The 19,151-nt window shown below is 42.0% G+C and overlaps 1 protein-coding gene across 12 annotated transcripts in view; it reads left to right on the top strand.

Annotated features, from left to right (window-relative positions):
- FHOD3 (formin homology 2 domain containing 3) overlaps positions 1-19,151 on the top strand; it is a 420,803-nt gene that overhangs the window by 323,116 nt on the left and 78,536 nt on the right. For 5 of the 12 annotated variants that reach the window (XM_053912979.1, XM_053912980.1, XM_053912984.1 and 2 more), the window contains 3 exons: positions 6,003-6,137; positions 10,596-10,646; positions 16,466-16,680. In XM_053912979.1, the coding sequence (XP_053768954.1) occupies positions 6,003-6,137; positions 10,596-10,646; positions 16,466-16,680 (401 nt within the window). The remainder of the gene's footprint in view (positions 1-6,002; positions 6,138-10,595; positions 10,647-16,465; positions 16,681-19,151) is intronic. The other 7 variants (XM_053912981.1, XM_053912986.1, XM_053912989.1 and 4 more) reach the window with 3 other exon arrangements.

Raw genomic sequence — 19,151 nt, forward strand, 5'->3', positions numbered from 1 at the left:
GCCACTTTCAAAGCCAGGTTGTGAGGATATCGCCACTTCATTATTATTTTTGACTCTAAGTCTTCATATTAAATAATCTATTTGTGAATTAAGTGATCATTTCAAATATCAGGTAACTTGTGAAATTAGTGTGGCTTCTGTTAATATGTAACCAGAGATTATAATTTATTTTTTTAAAATAAGAAATGTGGAAGATTTGTTCCCTTCACAAATAAGATTTTACTTAATTCAGACCTACCAAAGGAGCATATATTTTAAAACAGCTGTTCCAGTATAACCGTCATACAAAAAGAACGCATCAGTTTTGACATACTGTATTTTGCCATGTGGAATTCACATCCACCATTTTTGGCCCAAACTTTCAGGAAAAAAATCTTTCGTTTTAATTTTTTAATTCAATTATTTATTTATGTAAATTTGATACTTGTTCTTTGTATTATAAAGGAATTTTAGCATTTATTTTTGAACATGTTATGGTACAATAAATTATGTAACAAATAATTACAAAACACAAGAATAGATACAAGCTATTTCAGGTACTACGTATGTATAATGTGAGTCCTTTTTTTCCCGTCAAACATTTGGGCAGAAAGTGCACATTATACATGGTAAAATATGGTATATACCAGTCAACATCACTACAGTCAAGATAATGTATATATTCATCATCCCCAAGCATTTTCTCATGCTGTTTTCCATCATTATTAGATTAGTTTACATTTTTTAGAATTTTGTATAAATGTACTTTTGTATAAATGTAAAATGTAATTTTGTATAAATTTTGTATAAATGCACTCTTGTAGAGGGATTGGCTTCTTCCAATGAGCATGGTTGTTTTGAGATTCATCCATTCTGTTGTAAGTTTCCATAGTTATTCCTTTTTATTGCTGCGTAGTACTCCATTGTATAAATACACTATAATTTATCTGTTGTCTTACTGGTGGACATTTGAGTTACTTCCACTTTTGGGCAATGAACATTTGTGGACAAATCTTTGTATGGAAATGTAATTCCAGGTCTCTCGAATAAATGCCCACAAGCAAAATGGCTAGGTTCTACTGCAGGTGCACGTTTAGCTTTTAAAAAAATTGCCAAACTGCCTTCCAAAATGGGGGTATATCAGAGTAATGCCGAGCTCACTAAAGGAGATGAAATGTACTCCTTCCTCTTCAGCTTTCTGCAGGACATCCATCAACACCGTGTCTCTGGTCTAACATGCCTGTTTAAAAGCCCAGATACATTCTAAATGCAAGTTCTCTGTCCCTCTCGTCTGTCAAGAGGATAATAATAGAACTTAGTATAAGAGGTTTAGGGATTAAAAGAGCCATTTTATGTAAAATAATTGGCACACTGTATTGTCTCCACAAATGTTAACTCTTATTACCAACCATATTTCAGTGAAATAAAGTTTCTGTTCAAGATGTCCCAGAAAGAGTAGCTCTAACCAGATGGGATTTCTGGGGCAGATCCTGGAACCTGGTCTGGCCAAGAGTAAATACTGCAGTTCTCACTCAGAGTATATCATCCTCTCCCTTGCAAACTCTCTGGCCTCTCACCACCTGCATTCCTCTGTGGCTTCACTTGGTTTCAGCTGCCTTGGGTGTAACATACATGACTTCAGCTGTCCAGGTGCATTCTGGGGTGGCATGCGGTCCTGATGACCCAGCTGGTGGCCACATTGGGAAGGTTCAGATCAAACTCCCAACCCACTCTAGTTTCTCAGGCTGGGAACTACCAGCGACAAATTCCAGATCTGGCCTTGGGGACTGCACTTTAAGCCCTTCCCCGCATCTACAGACTGTAGACTCCCAACATGAGTGCCTACTGTGGCCAAGAAAATGTTCTAAGCGAACTCACACATACATCTCGTTTAAATCTTATGGTCCTTCATGAGTCGGGAATATTACTATCTTCATTTTACAAACAAGTAAACTGAGCCTCAGAAAGGTTAAATGAGCGGCCACACTCAGGTTTTCTCAGTCCAAGCCCTGTGCTCATTACTTTACATCATAGCTGGTCCTCAGATGAACCAAGAAAAACAGTGAAGCAACTTCCAATCACTGTAGGTATTTTCCTGGAAAAGTTAACATAAAAGATAAAAACCTGTTAAAGATGCCTTTATAAGGAGAAGAATTTACTATGCTAGTTTGAATTTTGGTGTTTGGGCTTTTTTAAGTTCTGATTTGGGATACCCCCTTGGTATGGTTTGAATGCATTCCAACATTGGTGTTAAAGGTGGAGCCCATTTCCAGAAACAGGATTTATAGGACCAGGGTGTTTGCTCTCACATGTTGGACTTATCTAGGTAGCAGGAGACCTAGGGAACTTTAATTTATTAACATTATATCTATAACCCTTTGTATAACCAAAGCGGCTTATGTGCATCCAGGACAGATAAGCTGTTAGGAGCCCTTTACTTCTCTCTTCTTGCTACAGGGATCTGTGTTAGGGGGCCTAAGAGAATGGATCTTGAATTGCCCAAGGCATTTTGCTTTATTTCAGGAAAAGAAGAACCATTTCTCATGCTTTGAGTTAGCAGTTCTTTCAGAACTGGAGTGATTGAGAAAAGAGCTTCCACGTGTCTGTTCTCAGTGCTGCGAGCAGGTGTGTTCGCTGGTGTACAGTGGCCTCAGCACCCACATGAGATCCGCCCTTGCCAGGTCCATGTGGGCAGGGGGTGATCTTCACCCCCTTTCCAGAGGCGCCCAGGGAAGAGTGACAGCATCCATCTGTGAAGACTGGACAGTTTTCACTTTCTCCAGTTCTGATACTCTTATAATTTGAAATAAGCTCTAACATTCTCATGTTAAGTAAGGAAATGATGTTAATGTATGTGTTTTTCTTATCTTTGTGTGCTAAGGCCTCTAGAATAACATCAAATATAAGCAATAATGGGGCATCCTTATATCATCTCTACTATTAAAGCTGCTGCAAATGTTTCAGTGTTTAGAATGATGCTTACTGTAGTTTTAGAAAATTCCTTTACTAAATACCCATTATTAGGTTAAGAACGCTCTCTTCTATTTCCAAGCTTGGTAAAAGTTTATTTTTTGTTTTTTTAATACCAAGTGGGTACTGAGTTTAAAGCTTTTTCCGCCGAGGTAGTCGTGGCTTTTCTCTTACAATCTGTGAGTGTGGTAAATTACACTCATTGATGTCCTCTCTTCAAATATCCTCGCATTCATTGGACAAGCACACAGGACTTTGTTTCAGAGCTTTGCAGTGGTTTTCCTAACTGCAATCAGTATATAAATTTCTGTGCTCACACTATTTCTTGCCTGGCTCTTGTGTCATAGTATATTAATCACATAAGTTGAGTTGGAGAGCTTCCTTCCATTTGTTTTCTCAAACTTTGTATATAACTAAGATGAACTCCTTCTTGAGTGGTAGAATCACTTTAGAAAATCTGAGCCTAGAGGGACTTTTTGTTTTTGTTTGTTTCTTTTTTGGTGTATGTGGCTATGTCTATGATTAATTGATTCTTCTTTAATAGTTAATAGGGCTACCCAAAATTTCTATTTCTTCCTGAGTCACATTTGATATTATATATTTTTATAACATCATCCATTTTTGAAGTTTTAAAATGTCATATTTCCCTCATTTTCTCATCATTTTTTAATTTCTGCTATATCTATCATTTTATCTGCCTGTCATGCTTGAATATTGCTTCTTTACATCTTTTTTTCTTAAACAATTTTGATAGAATTTGTTTATTAGTTATTTCAAAAAATTATAAGCCAGGTTCTTGTTCTATTGATTTTTAATCTTTATTTTCCTATTTCATTAGATTTTGTTTCTATGTTTATCTCCTTCCTTTGTCTTCTTTGAATTTATTCCATTGTTGCTTTTCAAATTGTTGAGTTGACCACTCATAAATTTTTACTCTTCTTTTAAAATACTCTTAAGGCAATAAATTTCCTCATAATGCTACTTTAGAAGCATCCTACAAATCTTGGTAGTTCTTTTCATTACAGTACTTTTTGATTGTGTTCTAATTTTCTGTATTTTTCTTTTTTGACCTGAGTTAATTAGAAGAGTTTTAAATTTTCCAATTATATAGATTTTTCACATTTATCTTCTTGTTGCTTATTTTCAACTCAGTTGTATTGTGGTTGGGAAGGTAGCCCATGTAAAACTAATTCTTGGCATTCATTCATGAGCTCTGTGGCAAGATCGATGGCCAGCTTTTGAATAGTCCCTGTGCATCTGAGAAGAATGTGTTCTCTCTAGTTTGGGGCACCAGGTTATATATGTGCGTCTGTAAGATAAAACTTACCAGATTAAACAAATCTTTTATATCTATAATACGTTCTATGAAACACTATTCAAGAAGTATAGGAAGCCTCTCTCCTCTCTGATTGTGATTTAGATTTGGCTACACATAACAGAAAAATATATATAACACAGCTCAAACAAGATAGAAATTATACAAGATAGTCTAGATTTCATTTATGTGAAAGTTAAATACAATTCTGTCTATGCCTAAGGGTCCGGAGCTGATATAGGAGCTTCCTTCCTGGATTATGGAACTTGTTTACTCCCTCCCTGTAGCTTTCATGGATGGAGGTTCTTCCCTCTACTTCTCCTTCCACCTCTGACTAATAACTAGGCGTGACTCACCTTTTCTAGAGAGAGTGACTGGGAGACTTATGGCAAAATGTATGTGATAGAAGAGTTATATATTTTTTAATTTTATTTTTCCATTACAGTTTACATTCAATATTACTCTGTATTAGTTTCAGGTGTACCGGATAGTGGTTGGATAATTATATATTTTACAAAGTGTACCTCAATATTTCGATTACCCACCTGGCACCATATATAGTTATTATAATACAATTCACTGTATAAAAATGCTTTACTTTATATCCCCAGCAGTATTTTATAACACAGATTTGTACTTCTTAACCCCTTCATCTTTTTTGCCCAGTCCCCAAACCCCTCCCCTCAGGCAATCACCAGTGTATTCTCTGTATCTATGAGTCTGTTTCACTATTGTTTGTTCATTTATCTTGTTCTTTAGATTCCATATGTAAGTGACATCATGTGGTATTTGTTTTTCTCTGAATGACTTATTTCGCTTAGAATTCTACCCTCTAGGTCCATCCATGCTGTTGCAAATAGTAAGATTTCATTCTTTTTACAGCTGAGTAATACCGCATTTTATATATGAACCACCACTTTTTTATCCACTCGTCTATTGACAGGCACTTAGGTTGCTCCATACCTTGGCTGTTGTAAATAATGCTGTATGTATAGGAGTACATACACTCTTTCAAATTAGTGTTTTGGGTTTCTTTGATTATATACCCCAAAGTGGAATTGTCATCAGGAAGTTCCATTTTTAATTTTTTTGAGGAAACTCCATACACTTTTCCATAGTGGCTGTACCAATCTGCATTCTCACCAATAGTACATGAGGGTTCCCTTTTCTACGCATCCTAGACAGCGCTTGTTGATTTATTGATAGCTTCTCTGACAGGTATGGGGTGGTATCTCTGTGGTTTTAATTTGCATTTTCCTCTTTAGGGATGCAGAGCATCTTTTCATGTGCCTGTTGGCCCTTGGTATGTCCTCTTTGGAGTAGTGTCTATTAAAGTCCTTTGCCCACTTTTTAGTAGGATTGTTTGTTTTCTAGCTGTTGAGTTATATGAGTTCTTTATTTATTTTGGATGTTTGCCCCTTATCATAGAGTTGATTTACAAATATTTTCTCCCATTTTCTAGTTTGTCCTTTTGTTGAAGGTTTCCTTCGCTGTGCAGAAAGCTTAGTATTTTATATGCATTACACCTTTTTGTCCTCCCAGTGCATGAAGCAGGTTACTCATATCCATTTAGAGATGACGATCCTGAAACAGAAGACCTGAGACACTTAGCTATTTCCCCCAAGCACTACCTTTGTACCAGGAGACCCTCAATTCTAACCAAGGTCTAATCGATTCTTACTTCAGTGGTTTTAATCGTAGGCCAACCCACTAAAACATTAACTCATTGTATCTTTAGGTCATCACTGAGTGGTCTTCTCACATCATCCTTTAGGCAGCACCAAGAGTCACTGGCAGCAGAGAGAGAGAGGCGGCGACAGGAGAGAGAAGAAAGGTTGCAGAGAATAGAACGGGAAGAAAGGAACAAATTCAGGTAAGAAGGGTTTTCAGATTTTTTAAATAATTAATTGAAATTACAGCACATGGCTTCACAGCTCTGTATGATTAATAATGGTGTTATAGGATTAGGAAGTTTGCATTCTCTTTGGATTTTGTCTCTATTTTCAAGGAAGAGCAAGACATACCTGCAGTAGGATAGATCTGGTTTGTTACGGCCTTCCCCCCCGCCCCCCCAACCACATGGCAGGAAGCAGAGCCAGCAAGTCAAATACAATTAAGGATTTGTGTCTTCTGAGCCCTCCATTATCTAAAATGGTCTTTCCAGGTCTCCCTAAAGACAGAGAACCTAATTGTCTTAATGTAATTTGCCATTCCCCCTAAAGTTGCTCATGTTTTATTCATACTCTATTGGATACCTAAAAGAAATGCTTTTCTTACTTTCTGGTTTGCTTCTTGTTCCCTGTAACAATCTTCAACATTTTCTTTAAAACAATAATCTCTCCTCCTATGGGGGAAAGAAAAGTTAGTGTGCCGAGTACTCCCCTCTCATTGTCCCCCAATCTCCTGGTCTCTGCTCGGCTCCAAGGACATGTTCCTGCCTGTGGCCCACACCCAGTTCCATGTCTTGACCTGTCTGCCCCCAATGAGTCCCGTGTTCCTCTGTTTCTTTTCCAGCCACTTCACTTGTTCTCCCCATCCTCACCTTTACCCACTCCCCTCCCCTGAGCTTCGTGCCCTGCAGTGCTTCGTGGAATGCAAAATGCTCCCTAAGTCTTTCCTTACACGTTTCATTCCTTCTAGTCATCCTTTCCTTCTTCTTTCTTTCCCCGCCTTCCTATTTGCCTTCTCCTTATCTCTCCCTTCTTCATCTCCCCAGTCATCTTTCCTATAGTTTCTTCATTTTTTCTTCTTTTTATTTCTCTCCCCATTTTCATTTCCTGTTTCCCCAACTCATTTTCTTTGGCAAATAATATTCCCATCGATTACTTCCAGTTAAACCTACAAAGAATGTAAAGCATTTTCCATGAGGATTTACAGATTCAATAACATTTTTTTCAGCAGCCAGGAAGCATAAGTATAATTGTAGAAATGATCAAAATATGAGCAGAGTTGTGAAGCTGCCATATGTAACTCACTGCCATGTGGAAGCAAATATCCCAAGTCTGTGTTGAAATGCTAATATCAGCTTTTGTAAGACTGGGTTAATGGGCTGCATGAAGTGAACCAGCATCGGCCCCCACCCTGGCTGGGTGGCATACCCCGAGCTGTCAGATTTCTACCAAGTGATATATTGAAACGCCTGCCCTGTGTGAACCATTTCTCATGACGTAGCTCTGGAAGTTGTCACGTTTGGAAAGACCAATTTGTAAACCCCCCTGGAACAGGTTCAATGCTTCTTGTCGCAGGGCTTTCTGGGAGATTTGCATATTTTACCACCAAATAGCAGCAGAGAGTCTGACTGAAACACCTGGAAAATTCAGAAATTAGCTTACACATCCAAAGGTTTTGATTGAAAACCTCTGAAAACAGGGCAGCAGTTCTGAATCAGATGAAGTCAACACAGTCCCTCCTGTCTCTTCTGCATCACTGCAAGCCCCATAAAGCGTGGACAGAGGGCATAGAGCTCCCAGCACGCCGTGGTGATAGAGGGAGCAGGGGGACTGGGGAGGGAGACTTGCATGCAATGTCCCACCTACTCAGTGAAAGTTTACCATATTTTTCTTCCAATAATCACCAGGCTCATACTCAGAGACACCCCACAACCCAACGCACATACCGAGTGTGCGCTGAAAAAGCTGTAAGAGAAAACCTCTCCTTTTGGGCTAAAAAGCAGTAGGAGGAATTTCTGAGGGTCAGAGAGTAGAGGAAATCTCCTGTTGTTGGTTTTTTTTTTTCCATTTCTCCTACCCCAGCCTCCAAACAATACTGTTATAGAAACACAGTGATGGCAGCAGTGTCCAAGCCGCTGCCAGAACTCTGAGGGAGGGGGGCCCTTCCTCTGACCGGGAGACCTATGACCCCTGGAGCACTAGGCACGTCACCATTTTTCTCTCTGTGCCCTCATGCTGTGTTGCCCTGGGTGCAGATGGAGTTACTGAAAGTGTGCAGCAGAGCAGGAAAAATAAAGCCCGAGCTTTCTGGCTAGAGGACCAAGAAGGGAAACCCAAGGAAGCCAGGAAATGGTAGGAAAGAGTAGAGAATTCAAGAGAGTACCGATTAGTGCAAGTATGGCCCAGAACCTAAAGAACATACCACAGCCTTGGAGAACTAAGGACAGACAGAAGGACCACCACTCAGGTCCCAGACTGGCCACTGGGTGGTACACTCAGGGCTTGAGTTCCATAGCACTAAAAATATTTGAAAACTGAGCTAATATTGGAACCAATATAAGAAGACCGAACTTGCAGGCTGAACCTAACTTATCTGTTTGTCTTCTAAAGGAAAACAAAAGAAAACAATGAACGTTCTTCGCAGAATTTAAATAAGATCCAGAGTCTCTTTGCAAAATATTTTAAAATAGACAGAATGCAATCCAAAATGACTTGTCATCCAAAGATCCAGGACAATCTTAACTCAGAAGGAAAAGATAATCAAAATATAGTAACCACAGAAGGATGTTGTCTTTATCGGACAAAGACTTTAAAGCATTTATTATAAACAGGCTCTGAGAAGTGAGGGCAAATAATTTTGAAACAAATGGAAAGCTAAGTCTCTGTAAAGAAATAGAAAATATAAAGGAGAACTAAGTGGAAGTACATAGGGAACTGAAAAATACAATGACCAAAATAAAAATTGCATTGGGTGGTTTCTATAACTGAATGAAGATGAGAAAAGAACCATGGACTTCAAGACAGAACAGTGGAAATTATCCAATCTGAAAACCAAAACAAAATATTGGAAAAAAATGAGCAGTTCCTCAGGGACCCATAGAACAATACCTAAATGTCTGCCATTTATGTCATTGGAGTCCCAGAATAATAGAACAAGAGTGCATAGTGTGTTGCAATATACACTTAGTCGTTGTGTTATAATATATATGTAGTATATATGGGATATATATGACATATAACAGCAAGCATATATGATAACCAGAATCTTTCTGGGCTCTTAAATGACAAATGAGATCCATTTGGTACCAAGAGCAAATAGTGAATAGTTATGAGCATGGTCTCTGAAGACGGGTTGCCTGGGTCTAATCCTCACTGTGTTAATAGATATAGAGATAGATAGATATAGAGATAGATAGTAGATAGATATAGAGATAGACAGACATTAAAATAAACCTTGTCCAGGAAGTAATGCTGATCAGCAGAACAGACCACACAGAACTATTAATTACAATGATGGCAGTTTCTTTCTAAGAGTCTGAGGATGTGAATGAAAAGAAATTCGACACAGGAGATGGGCAAGCTGTATAAAGTAGCCCCTGGGGTTACCCAAATGGCTGAACTTTCATTACCCATTACACTGATTTAAGTTCTTCATGCTCCTTGTGTTTTTTTTCTTTGCATACCACCTAAAAGTTGTTCCTTATCTGCTGTTATTTTTGTTGAATATGTTCTTAAACTTCTTGGTTTATGGAAAACTTTACTTCTAGTGTGGAAAGTGATGAGGATGGATGTTTATAAGTGATGACAAAGTTGAGTCTTTGTTGCTTTTTTCTCCCTCTCCTAACCTGTTTTCGTTGCTCTCACTGCTCCTTTACATCCAGTTACCAGCTCATTGAGGGGTAGAATGCCTACACTACGTTAGGCCCAATGTGGAAAACCACAATGTCAGAATTCCCCAGTACAATCGAGAGGTGACTGATCACAGGCTTAAACTTAGGTTCATGTTGGAACCTCAGCAGCAGGAACAAAACATGAAAATTGGGCAAAATTGGGCATCTTATGGGTACAGACAAAGAAGAGTACACAAAGCAGGAGCTTCCCGCGATCCCTGCAGAGGAGATGTGAGGGATGCGGGAAGAGCATCCTGGGCTGTGGGAGGAATGTCCAAACTGAGGGGAATGTCCAAACACAAAATGGCGAAGACACGAAGACACTCGGAGCCGCTCCCGTTCAGTCCCTGAGAGGAGAGCCTTGGAGCTGCCAGAGCTGCACTGACTGCTGGTCACCTCGGAAAGCTGTTGCTCGCTTGTCATTGCCGTATTTTATTTATGTATTATTTCACTCTTTAAAAATTTTTTTCTTCTCCCTTTCTCTCGTATGCTTGCATTCTTCTTTCCAAAGAGTAATTGGTCATGTCTCTGAGTGCATCCAATAATCCCGTGTTTTTGGATTCCTTGTGATTTTATAGAAAATCCATTATACTTAGGACTTTAAAGTACAGACTTTACCCTTGGTTTTTGAAAGTTCAACTACAACCACTTTCCATTTCTGAGGCAGCGGTGGGCTTTGATTGTGTACTGTTAATAATTTCTTGGCAATGTTCTGAGCATATAATTCTGTTCTTTTTCTTGCTATTTTTTTCTTCCTTATATTTCCACTAGCCGAGAGTATTTAGACAAAAGAGAGGAGCAAAGGCAAGCAAGAGAAGAAAGGTTTGTATATCTCTTCTTCCGCATGTAACCAAATGGCACGTGACTTGGCACTTCTAACCAAGCATGCAGTGGACACTGTGTTAATAGAAATATAACAGCTTTGCTTAAGAGACCTAAGACTTTTGGTAATTGGCCTTCTGCAGAATAGAGTATCCTGGTTATCTAAATTTTCCAAGTAAGTACAGGTTTATTAGTTAGTGCCATCATGGTGTAAAATATGTGTCTGTCTCCAAGATTCTCCTGCAAATGAGCACATTAATTTAGTATGTTGACATATGGTGTGTGTTTTCAATACCCTGCACCACCACTACTGAACCTGGGTCAGGGGTCCCCACTGCATGCCTCCAGGTCCCTCGTTCAGCCTTCCTGCAACAAGTATTTGAGTGCACATGCTATGCAGGGCACTGGCTGGGCTGCCACGCCCACCTGTGACACTGCATGTGCCTGATCACTTAGCTGTCTCCCTACTGAACTGTACTCAGTTCTGTGGTAGCCAGAGCCATGCGTGGTTGTCCTTGGTTGTCCCAGTGCCTCCCCCAGTTCTGGGCACATATTAGACACTTAGGAAAGATGTATGAAATCAATGGGCAAGTGAACTAACAGCTTTATTTCAAATATTCAAACTGTAAACCAGTTTTTAAAATTTCAGTGGTGATATGCTTTGAATCCTATTAAAAGACACAACGTTAATGTATTTGATATGTGATCAATGAACAAAGGAAAGAAACTGTTTTGGGAAGTGGAACGGCACAAGACAAATTTCTAGGCCCTAGTACTGCAGTTACTCCCTCTACCACCAGATGGGGTTACTGCCTGGAGAGAAGGAAAGGCTGGTTTTATTATACCAGAGCCGGTTGGGAACCTAACAATCTCTGATCTAGGCCAATAAAACAGTGAAGCTAATGTTTTTAGACACCATCAGCTAAATAGATCAAGACAGTCTGAGGCATGGAGGAGTGGAGTCTGCCTGTGTTCAATTTAAAAATTAGATGCTTAGGGCAGTCCCATAAACAGAACTAAGGCATTGCTTTAATTCCAACAAGTTCAGTTATTGCCGTCCTAATAACCAGGGTGGGCAGTAAATTTAGAGTGAAAGATACCTGTAAGGAAACAAGAAACTTCTATTTTTCTAATTCATACCATTTTTTTGACATTAGTAGACATGACATGTACTTGTACTGAAAATGCTGTCGTCTTTGCGCCCAAGCTCAAGAAGTCCAATTTTACCTTTTTTTCTTTTTTGGCTTTTCCTCCAGATTTTGCACTTTTTTGAGCTTCTGACAACCTGACTGTCAGGTAATGGCTGCACAGGGAAGGCTTGGAGGCTCTCAGGGAGACGTAAGGTCTGAACTGGCTCAGGCTGACCTCAAAATTTTCCAAACCACCAAAGGCTTCCTCTTTCGGAATATTATTTACTGTTCTTTTTCCCAAAGCAGAATACCACTTACGCCTGGAAAACTCGTGCAGAGGAGTTTGCCACTCCTCTCCTCTCGCTCTGACCTCAGTCCTCGCCTCCATGCCAGTCATCTGCCTGGGCCTTCTCAGCTGGGGCAGGGGCAGATTCCTCATAGGCTCCCGTGGGGTATTTTCTTATAGCCCACTCTCCGCATGCATGGAGGTTTAGGGGTGCATTGGGCATCTTCCTCTGGTTCGGAGCAGCCACTTTCCTAGGCTAGTTTGCATCGTGAATTAGCTGGTGAAGATGGGAGTGAGGAGACATACTTGTCTCCCTGTCTGGAGAACTGTTGCGGGTAAGCCAGGAAAAGACCAAACTTCCAAGTATGGTGGGCTTCGGAAACAGATGAGGAGACTGCTGGAGATCAAAGGTGGAAAGAGATTGTGAAACAAGGACAAAGGCCCAATCTGTTAACTGTTTGTGACAGAGCCGGGCATGTGTGTGAGGTTCCATGTCTCTTACTCTTAATGCAACGGCCCAGAAAAAAACGGCCAGCGTCAGAGCAGAGGGTTTTTTGAGGTTTGTAACATCTCGTGTAACAAGATGAACATCACTTTGCTATTTTGAGATGGAATGGCCATCCAGGCACATTTGATTTGATTTTGATTGATTTTATTTCATATTACCTTTCCATAATTTCAGGCAAACTGTTTTATTGACAGTGGTGCAGGCTCAGAGTAAGTTTTTGTTGAGCTGTTCCTTCTAAGTGTTTTTTAAATATTAGAAGAAAGGCTTTATCTGGTAATGGTTGATTTAAGTGACATCCATGAATAATTTTTTCAAGGGAGAAGTAAGCAGTGAGATCCGGGGCTTGTCGGGGCCGGGGTCAGGATGGGAATTAGTCTGAGGGGATGGCAGGGTGCGGAGAGGGAACGTCTATGGCAAGCAGGGTTGTGGGAACAGAGTACAGGGAAAGGCCGGGATGGGGCCAGGATCTGGAACGATGCATGCAGTGATCAGTGAAGCAGGAAGACAGGTCCCTGAGCACTGTTTAACAGGTATGAGGACACAGAACTTAGAGGGAGCCTGATTTGGGGTTAACATAAAGGGGATTTCTGAGTAGGAGGGTGGCCGGAAAAGTCATCAGTAAGTAGGACCAGGTTAATCTACAGTCAAGCAGGGTTTCCATAGGGTCCTGTAAAGAGAGACTGGGCCTGAGTGTGTTCCCTTGGCTGCAGTACCATTCCTGCTGCCTGTGCCCGTGGTGGATGTTGAGTTGATCCCAAAGGTATGTTTAACTGTCTTTCTCACTGACCTGTGAGCTCCCTGATGTGGGGGGAGGGGGGCTCTTCTTTATTATTAAGTCTCTAATACCTCCTATAATTGTTAGCACATGACAGGCACTCAACAACTGTTCATTAAGTAATGAAAAGATGAATGAATAAGCAAAAGCTAGGGGCAGAGGGAAGAAAAATGGGAATGTTTAGATGAAGGCAGCAAGGGTAAAAAGGCTTTTCTTGGGGCCGTGGATAGAAAACCCAGTGCTTTGCATGCACGAGGTTTCATCAGTCTGTGGGTTGGGGCTTGTGTCACCACTAGGCAGCAGGGACTTGTGACAGTCATTGCATGGGCTGGTGGGCTTCCTGGTTCAAGGGCTGTTGGATCCCCAAGTGGTAGCACTGAGAGTCACTGTGTAAGGGAAGGTCATGCTGGACAGGGTCCAGCCTCCCCCAGGGACAGCCAGGAGATGTCACTGAGTGCCAGGTGGCCTGGCTCTTCCGGGGCACATCAGTCCACTCTCACCACTCCAGCCCTTTGCCGGTGAACACTGCCACTCCCGTTTTAGAAAGAATTAGTGGTTCTTGACCTCTGGGTCTCCCTACGCCTGCCATTTTTTAAAGTCTTTAAATGTGGCAAAATATACGTACCATAAAATTTACCATTTTAATCATCTCTTTCAGTACACAAATCAGTAATGTTCAGTACATTTGCATTGCTGTGTAAGCAACCCCCAGAGGCTTTTCATTTTGTAAAACTGAAAATTTCTACCCATTAAACAAGTCCCCTCCCCTGCAATTTTGTCTGTCACATAACCATCCTCGGGACAATTCAGATTAAACCTGGGACTCGTCCCATGCCTCCTGGATCCATGAGGATGGCATCTGTGAGACTAGGGGTACACAGGAATTGTCTTTGAGTCATATTTACCCAGACTCTGGGTGAGAAAGCCCTGGAGTCTCCCAGAAAATGGGGTGAATCCTTTGGCTGCTACCACGTGCCTGCCAGCCTAGCTGCCCACAGGATGGGGCATGGAGAGGCCAGGGCCAGGGCTGGGCCAACCAAAAGAAAGGTCATAGATTGTCCTTCCTTTGTTACCGTCCTCCCTGTGCTCTTCTGGTGTTGCTGAGCACTACTTTCCTGCTCCAGGATCCCATTCTCCTGGCCCTTGCCCGTCCCCTTATTTGCATGTCATTCCTTGCCTGTCCCTCTCTCCTGTCACAGAAGGCTTGGACTCAGTGCAGGGATGTTGGTGCTCACAGACTCCTCCTGGGCTTTCAGCCTTCCTGGTCTTGAGTTTGCCACCATTTCATTGAAACTATGCCTCCTACAGGCTCCTACCCTCAGGATCACCTTCTTCCAAGATTCCCGTTGCCTCCACTCCAGGTGGTTTTTCCTTGCTGGTCAGAATTAAGTTCAGAAATACTTTCCTTTTGTCACCTCTCCTACCTTTTGAGAGGTGATGTTGGCAAGAAAAGCCCAGGGTTTCTAAGGCTTTGTCTCTGGGCGTAGCATCTTCATCCTCCCACTGGGAGGCAGCTGTGCGTGAAGCCAACTGCAGATGTTTGTATCTTTGCGGACCCAGCGCACACCTTGCTTCAGAGGTTCACCGTGTGAGCGAGCTCACTCTCCAGGAAAGGGAAATAAGGTGCATTTGCCCCATTGGCACCCTGTGTTTCAGGGGGGCCTCTGCAGGTGGGGTGCTGCCCTGCAGGCTCTCACTGCACGCTTTGCTTGTTTCTCGCCAGCTGAAGTGCAAGGTGCCGAGGGAAAGAACAAAGGACGGTAATCTTCCTGTTCTCAAAAATCCTATTATCTGCTTGTTGAAAACAGACATACACATGTGAAAAGATGACTAAATATGCCAGGCAGTAAATGTAAAATGCCATCTGAGTTGAATGGACTACATATCCGACATGAGTTCAGAGGCAAGGCCAAGATCACTTCCAGCTGTGGTGGTCAAGGCAGGCCTCACAGGGGGAGACGCGCGTCAGAGCCTGGCCTGGAGGGCAGGCTGCTGTCGGACTGGCAGGGAGAAGGGCTGATGCTTACAGATGGGGGGGGGGCACGCCTACCTTAAGGGTGAATGAAGAAATGCATGCTTTTTAAATGCATTTTTAAAGGATTTGTATAGGTGCCCCACCTTTGTTGTCCAGGTCAATTAGGAGTGTCATATGGGGGCTATGAAGGGCAGAGTTGAGGGCTTGCCCACTGGGGGGAACCGAAGCAGTAAATCTGGAAGGATGTGAGCCAGGGTCTTGAATAAGCTGTTCCAAAGTTTGGTGGTGGGTAAGATAGTCAGAACCCAGCTACAGCTGGGTTCATAAATTTATTTCTGAACAAATAATAGTGGGTAAAATTAGCAGACATCTGGAAGAGGCACATATTTCAAAGTTATTTTGGTCTGATCTATAAAGCGTACCACGAGGAATATGATTGGTAGCTGGTCTTAATAAACAGTTAGTGGGTTCTGCCTGCCTGAAATGCAAAACAGATGTATCTTTGTTCTTTTAAACTGACTTTGATGAATAAACTATATGTGACGTCAGGTCCAAGCTATTGGATGTCTGAGTCCGACTCAGAAATATTTTAGTATATAAAAAAGTTTCCATGGTCGACACCGGGAGAACAAAGGGAATTCCAGTCACATTGCTGTTAGCATTGAGGCAGGTTCAGAAATTCAGGGAGGCCTTTCTCCAACACCCCCTTTTTGGCATTTGGGAGGCACTGTTTCTCTCTGCCACACAAGGGCATCTTCCCATTTCACAGCTGTGAGCTCGGAGGGCGTGTGGTTTTCAGCTGTCACTGCCAGGCCTTTTTGATGGTCCTTGTTGTCATTTTGCTTATTTGTACAAATGTTCCCTAAAAGAGCAAACTAGGATTCTGCAGCAGTGATCCAGTATCTGGAGACTGTGTGATGTGGCCATTCCCCCCAATTTGTTTGGTTATGCATGATGCAGGATTTTTAATCATTAGCATCTTGGCTTTGCTGGGTGTTTCTGGCAACCGGGCCCTCCAGCCAGCCCTGCGCTGTGCTCTGTGCATCAGGAAAGCAGCTCACTCTGCAGGTGTTTCGTCCATAAACAAGCATCAGGCACAGGCTCCTCTTTCTTTTTACGGAAACCCTTTGGAATTTAACTTTCAGATACAAATACTTGGAGCAGTTGGCAGCTGAGGCGCATGAGAAGGAACTGAGAAGCCGGAGCGCGAGCGGGGGCAGAGCTGACCTCTCCTTGGACCTGACCTCACCGGCAGTCCCTGCCTCCCCCGCCCCTCTGAGTCCAAGCCCTTCATCTCTAGACACACAAGAGGCTCTCACGGGAGCATCCTCCTCCCCGGGAACACCTCAGCATCCCCAAGGTGAGTGCTGGGACAGGAGAGGGAAACCGATGGGTTCATGAACACCAGACAGGCTTTCTCTGGGCAGTTATAACCATTCCTACGTTCAAACTAATACTGTCGGCCAACTAAGCACAAGCTCAGGGGCTGACTGCAACCTGCACTGCTGTAAATAAAATATTAAAGCAAGATTACTTGGAAAGATTGCCAGTGTACGGTCATTGAAAAAGAATACTGAAAATAAGATTTACTTTGACATCTAATCCTAAATCACAGGGTTTTAACTTAGTCCTCTATAATTTGGATATTATTTACTTACTGGATCTGTCCCACAAAGTGGCCACTTTGAAATGTTCTTACCCTAGGAATTGTGGGTCTGGTTTAACTTAAGCTGATGGAGAATAAAATTAATCAGTGCAAGCAAAGAAAAATGTGGACCTAGTGCAGATAGGAGTTAAATGTTGAAGAAGAAAAAAGTTGAAAATAGTAAAGATTACTGGCACGTGGTATGGGTGGAGGTGCTTGTGTGCAGACAGACAGGCTCTCCCTGGAAAGATTCCCTGTCGCCTTAAATTTATTAGGGGGGAAAACAAGGAGGTTGTACACTGCGGCCTTGGAGGATCAGCTGTTCTCCCGATTGCTCTGTGAATTGTGGGTCCGTTTTCTTTCACGTTAACAGAGAGGATGCTCCTCAGGCGCAGGCGACTCCACAACGTGTGTTGACTCTGCAGCTAGCACTGTTGGGTTTAATCAAGTGTTATGGCTTGCAGCCTGACACAGACTTAGCCAACTGAAGAGACACTACACTTTTAACTCTAGGAGGGCTGACTAAATATGGCATAAAGTTTAATTTAAACAAGGCAGGACTCCATGACCTCAGCAGAACTGGATGTAACGGAACAAAATTGGCTGTCCAATTCTTTGCTGGCTCTCCCAGCCTCAGAGCTCATTCTGCAGGAGCAGACTGGCTGCGCTGTAACTTTCCATCACATCCGGTTTCCCTTGGTCCCCCAGCCACGGCAGACTGTCCCAGGTAGATGGCTCAGTCATAGATGAGTAACGGCACTCTTAAAATACTGAGACTGTGAGAATCAGGAAAAAAGACTGTTCTGTAACGACTTTGTGCTTTCCAAACCCTGCCTGATATCACTGCTCTGTCTAAGTTGTGGTATTTCCAAAGGCAATATGAAAAATATTTTCCTCCAAACAAGTACAGCACTTAATCTTGGGCCTTTTAATTCTAATTGTTGTTCCTCAGAAGCTTACCGAATGGTTGTCTCAACTGTGAAGTACAGAGTGGCCCCAAGCTCAGAGGGAATTGTCAGTATCTGTAAATATTCTTTGTCCTCAAATATTTTTAATCTACTCGATGTCTGTTTATGGCAAAAAGAGTTCCTCAAGCATCTTGTCCAGTTACAGTCAAACTTGAGGCTTTCTAGCCAACTAAAAAGAGCATTTTAAACTTAAATAAGGACACAGAACATAGTTGAATACATACAATATGCATTTGGAGAAAATAGAGTTATTTCAGTATGTTTTCAGAAAGATAAACAGCAAATGTCAATTTCCTCTACAAAGGAGGAATTTGATAGAGATTGAGTGAATGTTTGATGGAAACCATCAGTAAGTGAGTGATCTCTGCCTCTGAAAAAGGAATACAGAACGTGAACTTAGACATAGTTACAGACTGATAAAATAGTGCTGTCCGATGTTTGCTGTTTTCTGGAAAAGAAAGCAGTGGCTCTTGTGGGATCTGGAAGAGCTGTCCATCACGTGTTAAGTAATTGTCATACAAGTCAATAGGGAGCAGGGAAGTCTTCTAAGGTCCTTGTCCTCATACGTAACTGAGTTAGTTATACAATTGCGAATTACAAGTGTGTGAGAAGAAATGCTATTAGAAAGTGGTCTCAGAAAGAACTGCTGAGGCTTTTTCTGAGTGGGGCGTCTTCACCCTTATGGCAGAAATCTGAAGCTGGTACCACAGAAAGGTTTCCCTCAGCCTGGTTTGTTATTGTTATTTAAACCATTCTTCTAGGTTCCAATTAGTAGCCTATTCCTTTTACCAGGTCCGATTTTCAAATGCTCAAACTAATTTTTTCCTTATCCCTAACATTTACAATATCCCAGCATCTGGAGGAAGAATAAAAAATATAATCACACATCCAGATGTTTGTCCTGCACCGAACACCTGGCATTATGTCGTCCAAATGTGCAGGGGCTCACTCCCTTTTTCATTCTTGCCCCTTGTGGAGTCATGTGATGGTTATCCACTTCACATTTCTGTCGTGCTCTGCCCCCTCCTCCCAATGCTACTGTTTAATACCTGGTTGTGCATCTGAGTAAGTAGGGGGATGCTAGCATCCGTATTTTACAGAGGCTCGAAGAGATGGGAAGGTTTGCTTCAGATCTTCTTGGCTCCCTGCTGGGAGGACAGCCAGTGTTTGGACTCCGCCCAGCCATTTCTTCTCAGGGCGTCATGGTATCCTAGTACT

Source organism: Desmodus rotundus, chromosome 10, assembly GCF_022682495.2.
Source record: "Desmodus rotundus isolate HL8 chromosome 10, HLdesRot8A.1, whole genome shotgun sequence".
Lineage (NCBI taxonomy): Eukaryota > Metazoa > Chordata > Mammalia > Chiroptera > Phyllostomidae > Desmodus > Desmodus rotundus.